The sequence below is a fragment of the Perca flavescens genome, chromosome 8 (genome assembly GCF_004354835.1).
Source record: "Perca flavescens isolate YP-PL-M2 chromosome 8, PFLA_1.0, whole genome shotgun sequence".
Classification (NCBI taxonomy): domain Eukaryota; kingdom Metazoa; phylum Chordata; class Actinopteri; order Perciformes; family Percidae; genus Perca; species Perca flavescens.
Window position 1 is genome coordinate 36,138,620 of NC_041338.1, and position 12,338 is coordinate 36,150,957.

Genomic DNA, 12,338 nt, shown 5'->3' on the forward strand with positions numbered 1-12,338 from the left:
GTGGGTGGTTGCTTTGTGGCCGGTTGTGAGAGGTTAACCGACAGTAGACTGATTCCAGCTGATTCTAACGGGGAAAAAAATAAACAACCTCAGCAGCTACTAAACATTAAAGATTATCTGATGGCCATTACATCGCCTGTCTGTAAGGGATGAGAGTCATTAACAAGAAATCTATACGGAAGGAACGCAAAGATACATCAGAGCCACAAAGCCCATAAGAGTTAATTACAGATGGACTTTAAAGCCTGCAGCACACACAGTTTGGTCTGTTCCATCTTAAAGGTCCCAGTGTGTAACGTGTTTAGTTGTTCCTTATCTAAAATCTGTCTTGCCCGGTTCACAAACTTCTCCTTTTTCATGAATATTTACCTCCACCATCAATTCCAAGAATTCCTATTGGCTAGAAATGTTACAATTACGTTCACATGAAGTGGAGTAAACGCTCCATATTCATGTTCCATCTTGAAATACGTTAGCCGGTAGCAAAATTACGAATCCCACTATGGCCACGCCAAGACCCGCCCTACGAAGCAGCCCGATTGGTTGGGGTTAGGCATTTCACCTCGAGTGGTTAAGGTTAGGGTTAGGGGATTGGTCAGGGGATAGGACCTGTACACAGTGGTGTAGCCTATGTGGTACGCAGGTATACGCAGTATACCCACTAAGAAAGCTCCAGGATTTCCATATACCCACTTTAAAATTCCCGATGACACCAACAACATACTTTCCATTATATGTTTGACATATTCTGAATTGTCATCTGTGTTCTTTTTCTTCACATAGGCTATAAAGGTATAAATTGGTGCATTAATGCGTATCCAAATGCAACCAAAATTAAGTTGCTGACGCTCAAATATAGCCCATATATATATATAGGCCAATATACAGTACAGTATACCCACTACAATACATTAGAATACACCACTGCCTGTACATGTAAGCATGGACGCCTGGCCAATAGTAGCGTGTGAACGCTATTGAAGGGCGGGTCTTGGTCTGGCCATAGTGGGATTTGTAATATCGTTAGCCGGTAATGGACATACAGGGCATGATGTTCCACCTTTCGAGTTTTTTGCTGTCACATGATAAACTCACAGGTGCTGCTAATGCTGCTAATGCTGCTAATGGGTATCGTAGCTTCCAAGTTTGAAGAATAACACGATATTGAAAAGAGCAAGAGACCAGCTTTTTGAAGCTTGAAGGCTACCGTAGCTGTAATACGTACTTTAAACTGCGAGGCGCGAGAGAGTTGGTTGCGATATATGATCTTGACGCTAAACGGGAGAAATTCCCACACACTGGACCTTTAAAACTGCTTGGTTTATTCCATCTGAAAACACAGACAGTTATTTATCTGATCCCCTTGCTAATGTTATGGATGTTTTCACAGCAAATTTGAATCGATAAATGTGTCAGATCTTGTTTATTTATTCCATCCATCCCCATTACTGATTGCACTGCAGCATCTTTTATTAGTTTCGATCACGCTGACACTGCCCCACGGAAACTAACGGTTAGTTACAGTACACGAAAGTTGGAGACGCATAAACTGTATGGATTTATTGGAGGGTTGGTAATCATTCAAAAAGTTCTGGATTTATTCTCTTTGTCTGTTTTCAAGGAAACTATTTTCACATCAACCAACTGTTCCGGGCAGGCGCATTAAAAATATCACAGACTTGGGAAAAGGCTCTTCTCTCTGCATGTTTCGGTTCCTCTGGACCTTAATTCCTTGACTTAAAGGAACACGCCGACTTATTGGGACTTCAGGTTATTCACCGTAACCCCCAGAGTTAGACAAGTCCATACATACCCTTCTCATCTCAGTGCGTGCTGTAAGGCTGTCTGACGGCTCCAGCATTAGCTTAGCCTAGCACAGAACATGCAGGCGACTGGTTCCAGTAATCCTACTGCTCCGAATTGTGACAAAAGTGACAAAATAACACCAACATGTTCCTATTAACATGTTGTGATTTGTAGAGTCACAGCGTGTACAAAAAACATCGTGACATGAGACACAGCCGTCTTCTAACCGTAAACAAACCAGGAACTATATTCTCAGGCGGAAGAATATAGTACTTTGGTGGGACGATTTGCTTTGCAGCAAGCCTGTCTGAGAATATAGTTCCCGGTTTGTTTACGGTTAGAAGACGGCTGTGTCTCATGATACGTTGTTTTTTGTACACGCTGTGACTCTACAAATCACTAAAAAATGTAAATAGGAACATGTTGGAGTTATTTTGTCACTTATTCGGAGCAGTAGGATTACTGGAACCATTCACCTGCATGTTCTGTGCTGGCCTGATGCCGCTGGAGCCGTCAGACAGCGTTACAGCACGCACGGAGATGAGAAGGGTATGTATGGACTTGTCTAACTCTGGGGGTTACGGTGAATAAGCTAAAGTCCCAATAAGTCGGCGTGGTCCTTTAATTATTATTTGGAAATACTCTTGACAAAGGTCCAGAGGAACTGAATTATAAAATCAGCCCCGAAAGTGGCGTATGTATGACACGCCAATTCGTATGCCTTTGTGCCGTTTGGCCTCCATTTGACTTACATTACCTTGCGATTGCGTGTGAATTGACGCCGTAGCGAGTAGTATGAAAGTGCGAAAATCAGCATAGGGGGGGTTTGGTTGTGGGGGGGAAGATGGGTCAAACACAGGACTTTCACCCAGGAGACCTGGATTGTGTCCAACATGTGGCGTTTCCTTGGTGTCCCACATGGAGTTCCAACGCTAATAGTTCACAGTGGTGCACCTTTGGCGTTGTTATTGACGCTAAAATTCTGCTTTTAGCACCATATCTAAACGCACTTGGTGGACAGTATTAGGGGACCACCAAGGCCTATATAAAAGAGACTTCAGATACAGTATTAGGGGACCACTAAGGTCTATATAAAAGAGACTTCAGATACAGTATTAGGGGACCACTAAGGTCTATATAAAAGAGACTTCAGATACAGTATTAGGGGACCACTAAGGTCTATATAAAAGAGACTTCAGATACAGTATTAGGGACCACTAAGGTCTATATAAAAGAGACTTCAGATACAGTATTAGGGGACCACTAAGGTCTATATAAAAGAGACTTCAGATACAGTATTAGGGGACCACTAAGGTCTATATAAAAGAGACTTCAGATACAGTATTAGGGGACCACTAAGGTCTATATAAAAGAGACTTCAGATACAGTATTAGGGGACCACTAAGGTCTATATAAAAGAGACTTCAGATACAGTATTAGGGGACCACTAAGGTCTATATAAAAGAGACTTCAGATACAGTATTAGGGGACCACTAAGGTCTATATATAAAAGAGACTTCAGATACAGTATTAGGGGACCACTAAGGTCTATATAAAAGAGACTTCAGATACAGTATTAGGGGACCACTAAGGTCTATATAAAAGAGACTTCAGATACAGAACTCGTGAGAACGAGTTGGATTTTCTGAAGTAAACATGACATTGGTTTCGCAAAGACATTATTAAATGTCTTTTTGTTCCGAGCCGTGAATGCCAAAAAAAATATAAATTCAATTGACCTCTGTTTGGGATTGGACTGACGTGGCGGCAGAAATGGAACCAAACGGATGGCGCCAAAAAGAGGAGAAGTGAGAAAATAAATCGGTCTAACCTTCAATTTACTATTTTTTAGTCAATAGTTTGACTTTTTGGGAAATAACTGCACACTAATTGACTTTCTGGCGAGATAAGATTGATAGATAAATCACAATGTCCCTTGATTTGGGGTCATTTTCTGTCCGGTTCTTTTTCTCATCTCCAGTATCGAATAAGTATTCTTCATTTGTGATCCATAAGTTAAAGGTAAAAGCACGTGAAGTAGCCAGAAACTGAAGAGCCATGGTCTCAACACGGTAGCTGTTGAGCGCTGAATAAAACATGGCGGAGCGGGACCACTTTATGAGATGTCTGCCACATTAGGAACGCCAGCGCCAATAAGAGCTCAGGGCTTTCAGGGCTCTCTCGCTCTCTCTCCGCTGTATAAGAAATACATAAATATTTTACATTCTGAGGCGACTTTAATCCATTTCACAGAATGTCAATACTCAGCACTTAAAAAAAAAAAAAAAAAAAAAAGCGCTCAGGCCGGCAGTGCATGGCGAGTTAAACAGAGCGGCTCTCCGGTCTGTCTCGGGGTAGTTTAATGCATTACTAAATACTTTTATCAACAGCGGGAGGTGCTTTCTCCTCTCTGTGTGTTGGAGCGGCACAATGTGAGTGGAGGGGGAAAAAAGAGAGCTAATAGAGACATGGCATCATACTCTATAAGCCAACGCCACCGGAGGGGGGGAACAGCTCTCTGCTCCCCGATAACTTGCATTGCGTGAAGGTTTTTCTCCTCGTCGATTCTGTCTGCTGGCAAACAACAGAAACATGGCTTAGAGCTGCTGGGTGCTGATGTGTGAACTACCAACAGGGCAAAGAACTCAAGAAAAACTGAGCTTTTATGAAGACAGACGTGTGTGTGTGTTTGCGTGTGTGAGCGAGTGTGTGTGTGTGTGTGTGTGTGTGTGTGTGTGTGTATGTGTGTGTGTGTGAGCGAGTGTGTGTGTGTATGTGCGTGTGTGTGTATGTATGTGTGTGTGTGTGCGCATGCGTATGTGTGCGTGTGTGTGTGTATGTGTATGGCTGTGTGTGCGTGCGTGCATGTATGTGTGTGTGTATACGTGTGTGTGTATATATGTGTATGTATATGTGTATCTATGTGTGTGAGTGTGTGTGTGTGTGTGTGTGTGTGTGTGTGTGTGTGCGCATGTGTATGTGTATATGTGTGTGTGTATGCGTATATGTGTGTGTGTATGTGTATATGTGTGCGTGTGTGTGTGTATATGTGTGTTTGTATGTGTAAATGTGTGTGTATATGTGTATCTATGTGTGTGTATGTATATGTATATGTATATGTGTGTGTGTGTGTGTGTGTGTGTGTGTGTGTGTGTGTGTGTATATGCGTGCATGTGTGTGTGACTGCGTGCATGAAGGAGAAATGAGAGAAGTCACAGCAGGCTCTTAGTGTTAAGTAATAAGAGAGCAGGCCAAATTAACAGCAGAAATTAAATTAGCGGAGAGCAGCGTCTCCTGAGAGCAGACTCTCCAACCCCATGCGAGAGAACATCCACTATCAAACACTCAATTTAGCATTCAAACCCAGCTCGCATCATTAGCATACAAGTTGTTTTTCCGCTGTTGCCTAAATACTGTACATGAACGTGTTGTTTCCATCTCTGTGGAGAAGCAATTACATAACGCCAGAACGCTGGCTGGGGCCTGCTCCTCTTTCTGGGAAACAGAGAAGGAGACAGAGACAGAGATGGAAATGGAGACACAGGCATAGATGGAGACAGATGGAGACGGAGACAGAGACAGAGACAGAGATGGAGACAGAGATGGAGACACAGATGGAGACAGAGACAGATATGGAGACAGAGATAGAGACAGAGATGGAGACAGAGACAGAGACAGAGATGGAGACAGAGATGGAGACAGAGACAGAGATGGAGATGGAGACAGAGACAGAGATGGAGACAGAGATAGAGACAGAGATGGAGACAGAGACAGAGATGGAGACCGAGACAGAGACCAAGATAGAGACAGAGATGGAGACAGAGACAGAGATGGAGATGGAGACAGAGATAGAGATAGAGACAGAGATGGAGACAGAGACAGAGATGGAGACAGAGACAGAGATGGAGACAGAGACAGAGATGGAGATGGAGACAGAGACAAAGACAGAGACAGAGATGGAGATGGACACAGAGATGGAGACAGAGACAGAGATGGAGACAGAGACAGAGACAGAGATGGAGATGGAGATGGAGATGGAGACAGAGACAAAGACAGAGACAGAGATGGAGATGGACACAGAGATGGAGACAGAGACAGAGATGGAGACAGAGATGGAGACAGAGACAGAGATGGAGATGGAGACAGAGAAAGAGATGGAGATGGAGACAGAGACAGAGATGGAGACAGAGATGGAGACCAAGATAGAGACAGAGATGGAGACAGAGACAGAGATGGAGATGGAGACAGAGATGGAGACAGAGACAGAGACAGAGATGGAGATGGAGACGGAGACAGAGAAAGAGATGGAGACGGAGACAGAGAAAGAGATGGAGACAGACACGGAGATGGAGATGGATGCCTTCGAGGGGTCTAAATGAGTTGCATAAGAGCACAGTGAAGACAGGCGAGGAATGATTGCAAATGGAGGCGAGCCACGTAAGGATGAGAGGATGCAAATTTGAAGGAAAAAAAAGAAAAGAATCTCCTAATTAAAAGGTGTGGAGTGAATGGAGGTGTCGGCGCTGAGTATAACGACAGATTGGGTTGTTCTCGTCACGCAGCAGCTGGGATGGAAGTGTGTGTGGTGTTGCACACAGATGGAGAGAGAGAGAGAGAGAGGGAAACACAGAGAGAGAGAGAGGGAGAGAGGGAGAGAGAGAGAGAAACACACAGAGAGAGAGAGAGACAAAGAGAGAGAGTGAGAGAGAGATAGGGAGAGAGAAAGAGACAGAGAGAGAGAGAGAGAGAGAGAGAGAGAGAGAGGAGAGAGAGAGACAGAGAGAGAGAGAGAGAGACAAAGAGAGAGAGAGACAGAGAGAGAGAGACACACAGAGTGAGAGAGAGAGAGGGACAGAGAGAGACAGAGAGTGAGAGAGAGAGAAAGAAAGAGACAGAGAGAGAAAGAGTGTGAGAGAGAGATAGAGAGGGAGAGAGAGAAACACAGAGATTGAGACACAGAAAGAGAGAGAGAGAGAGAGAGAGAGAGAGAGAGAGAGACAGCGAGAGAGAGAGAGGGCGATAGAGAGAGAGAGACAGAGACAGAGAGAGGAGAGAGAAAGAGACAGAGTGAGAGAGTGAGAGAGAGAAAGAGAGAGAGATTGTGAGAGAGAGAGAGGTAGAGAGAGACAGAAAGAGGAGAGAGAGATAGACAGAAAGAGAGAGAGAGATAGAGAGACAGAGAAAGAGGGAGAAGGAGAGTGAGACAGAGACAGAGAGAGAGAGGGGAGAATACAGTGAGAGAGGACCTCTTTAACTCCTGCCAGCCTGGCCACCCAGACCTCCATAAACCAGCTAATGTATGCATGAGGTGTCATATCTCGTCCTCATCAGCTGCTGCACCCGTTACACCGACAGCTTCATCTCGCTCCGTAACTCCGGGTCGCGAATTAATCAAAACATCAATATGTGCAGTCGACACGAGCCGTAGACCATCACCTGTACCAACAACGCTGATTCACAGCGCCGCATGAATTATGCAAAAAGCAGCCGAGGGGGGAGTCTCAGCACAGGACCCCTTGGTGAGCATAGACGGTAGACATACAGTACAGGCCAAAAGTTTGGACACACCTTCTCATTCAATGTGTTTCCTTTTTATTTTCATGACTATTTACATTGTAGATTCTCACTGAAGGCATCAAAACTATGAATGAACACATATGGAATTATGTACTTAACAAAAAAGTGTGAAATAACTGAAAACATGTCTTTTATTTTAGATTCTTCAAAGTAGCCACCCTTTGCTTTTTTATTAATAAGGGAAAAACGTCCACTAATGAACCCTGACAAAGCACACCTGTGAAGGTAAAACCATTTCAGGTGACTACCTCATGAAGCTCATTGAGAGAACACCAAGGGTTTGCAGAGTTATCAAAAAAAGCAAAGGGTGGCTACTTTGAAGAATCTAAAATATAAGACATGTTTTCAGTTATTTCACACTTTTTTGTTAAGTTCATAATTCCATATGTGTTCATTCATAGTTTTGATGCCTTCAGTGAGAATCTACAATGTAAATAGTCATGAAAATAAAAAGGAAACACATTGAATGAGAAGGTGTGTCCAAACTTCAGAGATATCAGAAGTCTCTTTCCCGGTGCTGGCTGAGTGTTACTGAGCAGCCTCCAACTGAGCTTGAAGACGTAGATGTGACGTGAGCAACGTGTCTGAAAGTGTGAAGTCTTCTGGTAGCTGTGAGAGAGAAATCTCAATCATTCCCAATCTCACAGAGACGGAGAGTGTAGGTATATGTAAGGAGATAACATAGACACAGGCTAATTACTGATCACTAACATGCTAGTTAACATTAGTCATTAAACCTAAACAGATAATGGAAGTCCAAACTGCCTGTGAGCTTCTCCTGTACTATACGGTAATTCCTCTACTGTGTGACAGTAAGTCTCGTGGTTATGACCCAATCGTTAGCCTATTTTTATAAAAGCGTCTGCTACGGAGCCATAACGTGAGGTACGAGGTAATGGAGCCTTTTATACATTGTCGTGTTTCTTTAGAAATAAACAATGGACAAATAGAGTCTTTAAACGCTTAACTTTAAAAGTTATTCGCTGTCAAAGTGACGTCAAAATGAATGGGAGTCAATGGGATGCTAACGGGAGGTGATGGCTTGTTAGCATCAAAACGAATATTGGCGCGCGTTATTCGCCAGCGTTTTTCAACGCGTTTTTTTGTGTTCACACCCAAGCGATTTTCGCTGACGATGAGCCGAGTGAACATGCAAATTAATTCCCTGACATGGCGATTGTCAAACGTTTGTGGGAAAAACTTACAAGCCTGTGTACATGAAAGACAATTAAGTGAAATGAAACTCACCATCAAGGTCCATTTGCTCTGCAACACCACTCCATAGCAGTTCTTTTTTGTCAAGATTTTTGTAGTCGCTGTCACGTTTGTCGTAAAGTTCTTTATGTTCCGACACCAACGAGACCAGCAGCTTTACGTTCATCTCGACCTCGCACTTCCTCGTCTTATTTCTTCCCGGCAGCGTAGACGCTATACTTGCCGTATATCTTCTTCGCCGTTACGTATGTGTGCTCGGCAAGACCGTTTAATGTGTTTGAGCGCCCCCCAAGTTGTGTTTTACAGTAACTTCAGAAGCTCCAGACACGTGAGCAAAAGCTCACATCTCATTGGTCGGTTCAGTTTTAGTTTCAAACCAAAAAAAAACGAACCCGAGGCGTTTTAAAAATAAAAAAATGATGCTTTTACCTGTGGCGTTTTCGCGTCGGTGTGCACACTCACATTGGCGCCCTTTGTTTAGTCACGAGGCGTTAAACGTCGGCCAATATCGCGCGCGAAATTCGTCCCGGTGTGAACAGGCCATTAGGGTTAGCTTTAAAAACAGAAACACTTGACAGTTTCTGCCTCTGTTTTTAGGTTGCAGGAGTGAAAAAAATCCTCAAAATGTGTTGCGTTCTGTCTTCAGAATGATAAAGATACAAAACAGGATGTAGAAAAAGCGACGACTGTGAAAAAAGCAACAGAAATGTCAGAATGAGGATGCTGCAACTCTCGTGTTTTCCCAAATAATACAGATTTTAAGGCATTGTATTATGAAAATAGTTTATATAGCTGCTGTAAATGAAGCATGTCCCCACCCCCACAGTTTTGAGCTGAGCTCCCAGTGTTAACATCTGTCTCCACCTCTGCTTTTGAGCAATCATCTCAGCGCTCCATCTTTTCTAGGACACTTTTATTTTACTGCTTTCACTAAAAAAGAAATCTATGAAATAAAACATCAGCCTGTTCTTTCGCCCTACAGAGAGACCACAAAAGTACCTTTTTTTCCCCCTTTCAAACCTGCCAAATAATATACATAAGGTCAAGTTAATCATAACTTACAATTTTTGATGGTGCGAGGAAAGCAATAAAAATCAAATGAGGCTGAAAAGGGGGCTTAATAAGTCTCAATACACCTAAATGTCAATATGTCTCCATATCTCATCTTATATTGGCCTTTTTTTCGCTCCTGTCTCCCCAGATGGAAACTGACACCGCTGACAGCGACGGAGGATAATAATGATGGAAGGCAGAGTGATTCCTCCCCAGCCGAAGCCACAGCATTGCTCAACCGCTCCTCTGCTGCACAGCGCCTCTCCCTGAAGGATACACCCACCTTGACATATCGCAGCGTGCACGATAACCTGGCACCACAACCTGGCACGGACCGAACTGAAAGATAGCCTCTCTTTTGCCAAGAGCTGAAAGACAACAGGAGCACAAAAGCTTCGGGGACCAGGCGTCAGCAGAAATCCACTCCGTCTTGCTTCGCAGTAACAAATGAGCCTTTATTTGTGAAGGTAAAAGTGCTAACAGCCGACTCCATAAGGGCCAATTACTGGCTGACGGGAATACAGGGGCCAAGATGAAGGAGACAGCAGTTGTGGCTTGTTTGCTGGCTGAACTGTCTCTGGCTGCCTTTGCTCTGGCCTCTCAGGGGGCCACTCACTGCCCTGCATTGTGTCGATGTGAGATACGACCCTGGTTCTCACCCAGCTCTATTTACACCGAGGCTGCCACCGTGGACTGTAATGATTTGGGCCTCTCGGTGCTACCGGAGAGACTCCCCTCGGAAACAGAAGTGCTGCTGCTGCAGACGAACAACATTGTTAACGTGGAGAAGGCTTTGGATTACTTGGACAACATCACTGAAATCGACTTGTCTCAGAACAACATTTCTTCGCTGGGCGATGTTTATCTGGGGTCTCTCCCCCAGCTGCTGTCACTCCACATAGAGGAGAACTGGATTCAGGAGCTATCGGACAGCTGCCTCGCTTCCTTTCCCAACCTCCAGGAGTTTTACGTTAACCACAATCTGATTTTCTCCATTGCCCCCGGAGCATTCCAGGGCCTGGACAGGCTGCTGAGGCTCCATCTCAACTCCAATCGACTGACCAGCATCAACAGCGAGTGGTTCCGGCATCTCCCCAGCCTGGAGATACTGATGCTGGGAGAAAACCCCATCATAGAGCTCTCGGACATGAACTTTAAACCCCTGGGGAACCTACGAAGCCTCGTGCTCGCCAAGATGAATTTGACCGAAATGCCGGACAATGCTTTTGTTGGTCTCGAAAGTTTGGAGAGCATCTCGTTTTTTGACAACCTGCTCAATCGAGTCCCTCAAGTGGCGTTGACTCGAGTCCAGAACCTGAAGTTCCTGGATTTGAATAAGAACCCGATTGAGAGGATTCAAAGAGGTGATTTCATGGACATGATGCATCTCAAGGAGCTCGGCATCAACAGCATGCCCAAGCTTGTGTCAATCGACAGCTTTGCCCTCAACAACTTGCCCGAGCTGACAAAAATTGAGGCCACAAATAATCCCCGGCTGTCCTACATACACCCGAGGGCCTTCCACAAGCTTCCCAGACTCGAGACTCTGATGCTGAACAGCAACGCTCTGAGCGCGATCCACCGCAGCACCGTGGAGTCCCTGCCCAACCTGCGAGAGGTCAGTCTGCACAGCAACCCTATCCGCTGCGACTGCGTCATCCGCTGGGTCAACATGAACAGGACCGCGGTTCGGTTTATGGAGCCTGACTCTTTGTACTGCGTCGAGCCACCGGAGTACCAAGGCCAGCGCGTCCAACAGGTGCACTTCAGGGAGATGACAGAAATCTGCCTTCCCCTGATCTCACCTGGGAGTCTCCCGGTGCGCGTCGAAGTCAGCAAAGGGAGGTCTGTGTCGCTGCACTGCCGGGCGTTTGGAGAACCGGAGCCTCAGATTATCTGGGTGACACCAGCGGGCGACAGGGTCCTGCCTGGGAGTGTGTCCGATAAGTACTACATGCACCCCGAGGGAAGCTTCGATCTCTACGATGCCACGGAGCAGGAAGCGGGCTCGTACACCTGCATCGCCCACAACCTTGTCGGGGCAGACATCAAGTCCGTGCTGGTTGCGGTGGACGGATACGTTACCCAGCCTTCAAATCGACCTCTACATGTTTATATCACGTCTGTCCAGTCTCATTCTGTGAGGGTTTCCTGGGAGAGTGCGGGGGGATTGGTATCGCAACTAAATTGGTCCGTTTTAGCCGACGGCAGCAGCCTCTCGGCGCCATTCACAGCCAGGCTTCCCTCTGATGTCAAAGAGTACCGCATCAAGCAGCTGAACCCTTCCACTCGCTACCAGGTTTGTGTTGGGGTCACTGCAGCACAGCCTGGATACAGCAGGGACTGTGTCAACGTGACCACAAAGGTGGCACCGATCCCAAGGGATAAAAGTGAGAACTGGGACAGTCTGGTGATGGCTACCTGCGCTGTGTTTTTCATCGTGGTTGCCGTGGCTTGCTCCGTCATCTATACGTCTCTGTCCAGCCAAGTGTTTTACAGGAAACTGATAGCAGACCCGGCTGAAACGCTGCTGATTCCCAGCACTCATTCCTTTTCCTCTGCTTCTTCCGATTTCCTGGAATCTGGCGCGTCTGGGATCAAGGTGAGGGCCACTGTAATAGACTTACCGGACGACTCCATGTAAGAAACGTCCTTGTCCAGGAAAAAGCACTTTGGGATTAAGCGAA

The 12,338-nt window shown here is 45.5% G+C and overlaps 2 protein-coding genes across 2 annotated transcripts in view; one reads left to right on the forward strand and one right to left on the reverse strand.

Moving 5' to 3' along the window:
* The window catches only part of immp2l (inner mitochondrial membrane peptidase subunit 2), a 178,973-nt gene that overhangs the window by 42,654 nt on the left and 123,981 nt on the right, over positions 1–12,338 (reverse strand). The gene's annotated exons all lie outside the window — the stretch shown is intronic.
* On the forward strand, positions 10,184–12,295 carry LOC114559593 (leucine-rich repeat neuronal protein 3). The gene has a single exon (XM_028584335.1). The coding sequence runs from the start codon at positions 10,184–10,186 to the stop codon at positions 12,293–12,295; it is 2,112 nt and encodes a 703-aa protein (XP_028440136.1).